General features: G+C 45.5%; 1 protein-coding gene across 1 annotated transcript; it reads left to right on the forward strand.

The window, feature by feature from the left end:
• The first annotated feature begins 2,321 nt into the window (after positions 1-2,321).
• LOC122546334 (perforin-1-like) lies at positions 2,322-4,123 on the forward strand. Its single transcript, XM_043685081.1, has one exon. The coding sequence runs from the start codon at positions 2,338-2,340 to the stop codon at positions 3,949-3,951; it is 1,614 nt and encodes a 537-aa protein (XP_043541016.1). The 5' UTR covers positions 2,322-2,337; the 3' UTR covers positions 3,952-4,123.
• The last annotated feature ends 6 nt before the right edge of the window (positions 4,124-4,129 follow it).

A 4,129-nucleotide genomic window follows, 5' to 3' on the forward strand; every position in this document is an offset into this window, starting at 1 on the left:
TGCCTGACCTGCTGCGCTTTTCCAGCAACACATTTTCAGCTCTGATCTCCAGCATCTGCAGACCTCACTTTCTCCTTTAAATATGTAATGAAAGAGACAAGGAGGAGTTGCAGACTGGAATCTGATCAAGGGCTTTTGGGTGTTTTTTTTTTGTCGAAAACATCAGATATCAGGAGTGAGTTACAGATTGGGACCTAATCTAACTAGAAGAGTGTTACAGACTGGAAGTTACTGAGTGGTTTTGTAAGGGGTTATATATCGAATAACAGACACCTGGAAGTGAGTTACAGACTGGAATCCAATTAAAGGTTTTGGGGGCGTTTATACATAGAATAACAGGTGCCAGGGAGTGAGTAACAGCTTGGAATTTGGGCGAGTGGAGTGTTGTGTTTTATATATAGAGTACTATATATCCAGGAGTAACTTACATACTGTAATCTACACACGGTCTCCCTATGGTTTACACAGTGAGTTAATGACTGGAAGCTAATCGATGGGTTTGTACTGGTTTATAGGTAGAAGAACAGATACTTGAGACTGAGTTGCATAGGCCAAACTAATGGAAGGGTTTGGTGTGACTTATAAGGAGATTAACAGAAAGGAGGAAGTCAGTTATAGACTGGAATCCGATCTCAGAGTTAAGGGTAGTGTATAAATAGAATAACAGATACCCGCAAGTAAGTAGATATTGGAATCATATCTAAGCATTCAGAGTGGTTTGTATGTCGAATAATGCATATCAGGGAGTGAGTAACAGAGTGGAAGCTATTCGAGGGTTTCGGGGTGTTTTATATATAGAATAGCACTTACGTGGGAGTGTGTTGCAGACTGGGATCTAGTTGAGAGGTTCAGAGGGAGTTCTAAATCGAAATACTGATATCAGCGAGGGAGTTACAGACGGTCATCTAATCTAGAGGTTTGGCGTTGTTATATATACAATTACAGATACGCAGCAGTGATTTCCAGATCCGTAACTAATGGAGAGATTCGTGGTTGTTTAAGTATAGAATAACAGGTACGAGGTAGAGAGATATGGACTGGAATCTAATCGAGGGTTCAGGTGGTTTCTAAAGAGAAAATCAGCCAGTTAAAAGTCAGTTACAGAGTGGAATGCAATAGAGGAGTTCTGAGTGGTTTAGATACATCATAAAATATACCAAGGAGAGAGTTGGAAAGCTTGAATGTGATCAAGTGGTTTAGAGTTGTTTGTATACAGGATAACAGATAGCCAGGAGTTAATTCCAGACGAGAATCTGATCGAATGGTACAGGATGGTTTAGATCTAGAAATACAGATACGCGGGAGTGAATTATCGACTTGAATCTGATTGAGGGGTTCAGGATGGTTTAGATCTCGAATAACAGAGACCTGGGAGTGAATTATATACTTGGATCTGATTGAGGGGTTCAGGGTGGTTAATATCTAGAATATTAGATAGCAGGGAATGAGTTACAGATTGGAAACTAATTGAGGAGTTCAGGGACATTTAGTTATGTGTTAATAAAACCGTGCAAATAAGTTACAACAATGTAATCTGGGGTCTGCTGTATTTTATGAGAATTACAGATAACTGGGAAAATGTTACAGTCTGAAAGTTAATTGAGTGGCTTTGTAAGCGTTTATATATAGAATGGTAGATTCTTGGGAGTGAGTAACAGACTAGAATCTAGTCAAAGTTATTTGGGTGTTTTTTATATATAGATTAACAGATAGCTGAGAGTGAGTTACAGACTTAAATCTAATCAAGGTGTTTTGGGTGTTTTATATATCGAATAATAGATAGCGGGGAGTGAGTTACAGAGTGGAATCTATTGAGGGTTTCCGGGTGGCTTACCTATAGAGTTACAGAATGTAACTATATAGCTACAACCATGAGTCTAATCAGCAGTTACTGCCTGGACAAAAATTTCTCCTCGCCTGATTTTCCACTAGTTTAAATGAGGGAATTCATAGGTCAAACAAACATCCAACTCTCCCTTACAAAGCATAATACACTTAATAACACATACTTCTCGCAAGTTTGGAATTTACATCATCAGCACTTCTCCACCAAACGCTCTTAAACTGAGAAAACAGAAGTTTAACGCCCGCTGAAAATACCATACTGCTCTTAACAATTCATAAATTGGTCAAAGGTACCAAGCTGTCGTTCAGCATTTGCTTGGTAGAATGAACCTCTTCACAACTCGATTTGTATAAATATGTCAAAGTATGAAAAAGGACCTTCAACACCCAGTTAAAGTTCCATACATTTATTAACAGCTCACAAATCTGTTTATTTCAGATGCTCGCCTTTTCTCTTGCAGGTCGGCTGTTGGACCTGTTACCAGTGGCAAGATGCCAGCTTGGCATTCAAAGTTGAGCGGTTTCATCTTTCATTGCTTTCTCTTGCGCGTCACATTGAGTGCCTGTACCACCGAGAGTGCCAGCGAGTGCAGACATGTCAGCTTTGTGCCAGGGGCCCGGATAGCGGGTGAAGGTTATGATGTGGTGACCCTGCGACCCAAAGGTGCCTTCGTGATCGATGTGAACACCTGGCGCTACCGCAACGGGAGCTGCACCCTCTGCCACAATGAGCATCTCGGTAACGAGCGCCAGCTAATGCCCATCTCACTGGTGGACTGGCGTACCGTGACAAACTGCCAGCAGTCGGTATCCAGCCGGCTCTACCATTCAGCTGCCAAACTGTCAGAGTCTTCCACCTCCGCCATCACCAATGACTGGCGGGCTGACCTGCTCCTCCCAAACTCCAACTGGGTGCTGGCTGGCTCCAAGTCCAATCTGGTGACTTTTGGCACCAAACGTTCGAAAAGCGATCGCCACACTTTCACCAGTCACCAGTTCCAGTGCCTCTACTACAAGTACCGGGTGAAGGAGAACCCGAAACTGGCGCCGGAGTTCGCCCACTCCCTCTCCCGCCTCCCTGACATCATGAACAATGATACTATGTACTGGTACAGGAAACTGGTGGCGAACTATGGCACCCATTACATCAAGTCGGTGGAGCTGGGCGGGAGCTTCAAAGACGTGACAGCTATTCGGACATGTGAGGCAGCATCCGAGGGCTACACTGCCGAGGAGGTTAAGAGCTGCCTGTCAATGGAGGCTAGTGTCACGGTGGGGTTCCCTGCAAAAGGCTCATTTAATTCCCAGAAATGCCGGCAGATGGCGCTTGCCATGAAGCACCATGACAATGTCTACCAGGCCTTCAGTGACCGGGAGATAGAGTTGAAGGGAGGCCAGGCCCATCAGCATGCAGACCTCTTCTTCTCCAAGGATGGCTCGGCGTTCAACCAATGGATAGCCACCCTGCCCACCCACCCAGGCATGGTGCGCTATGCCCTCGCACCTCTCCACCACCTGCTTCCCAAGAATGATCCTAGGCACCAGAACCTGAGGCGCTACATCAGCTATTACATTGCAGGTAGTGCCCTCCCCCAGCAATGCGAGATGGGGACACAGTGCCCCCATGGGTCTTACCGTGATCCGCATCAACCATGCACATGCATGTGCCATGAGGACAGTCACGTGGACCGGAACTGCTGTTTCAAAGGGAAGGGGCTGGGCCACCTGGTGGTCATCGTCTTAAAGGGGCAGGGTCTCTGGGCGGACTACTTCTCTGCCGCTGACAGCTTTGTAGTGGTCAAGTATGGCCAGAAGTCGGGCAGGACCTTTGTGAGCAATGACAACAACAACCCCGTGTGGAACGAGAAACTGGACCTAGGTCAAGTCAAGGCCGAAAGCAGTCAGTATCTGATCTTTGAGGTCTGGGATGTGGATGTCAAATATGATGACCTCCTGGGCACTTGCAAGGGCAGACTGACCTCTGGTGAGTACATCATCAACTGCCCCCTCCAGTATGGCTCTGTGAGCTTATTCTACAGCTTCACCTGTGGCCCTCACCTGGAAGGTGAAACCTGTCAACATTATAAACCTCGCCCTGCCAACTAGCCATTCAGCAATTAACTGGGCGTTGCATTCAGCACCATCCTTCTCAATACGTTACTGCCAACCCTTTTGGAAACACCAAACCTCATTGTGTATTTTCCCTGAACCTATCTAATGGTAGCACCTTTCTCAGACTTATAATGGCTTCATCATCGTGAGAGACTCTGTGTTTATACATCGA

This window comes from Chiloscyllium plagiosum, unplaced genomic scaffold (genome assembly GCF_004010195.1).
Source record: "Chiloscyllium plagiosum isolate BGI_BamShark_2017 unplaced genomic scaffold, ASM401019v2 scaf_13514, whole genome shotgun sequence".
Taxonomy (NCBI): domain Eukaryota; kingdom Metazoa; phylum Chordata; class Chondrichthyes; order Orectolobiformes; family Hemiscylliidae; genus Chiloscyllium; species Chiloscyllium plagiosum.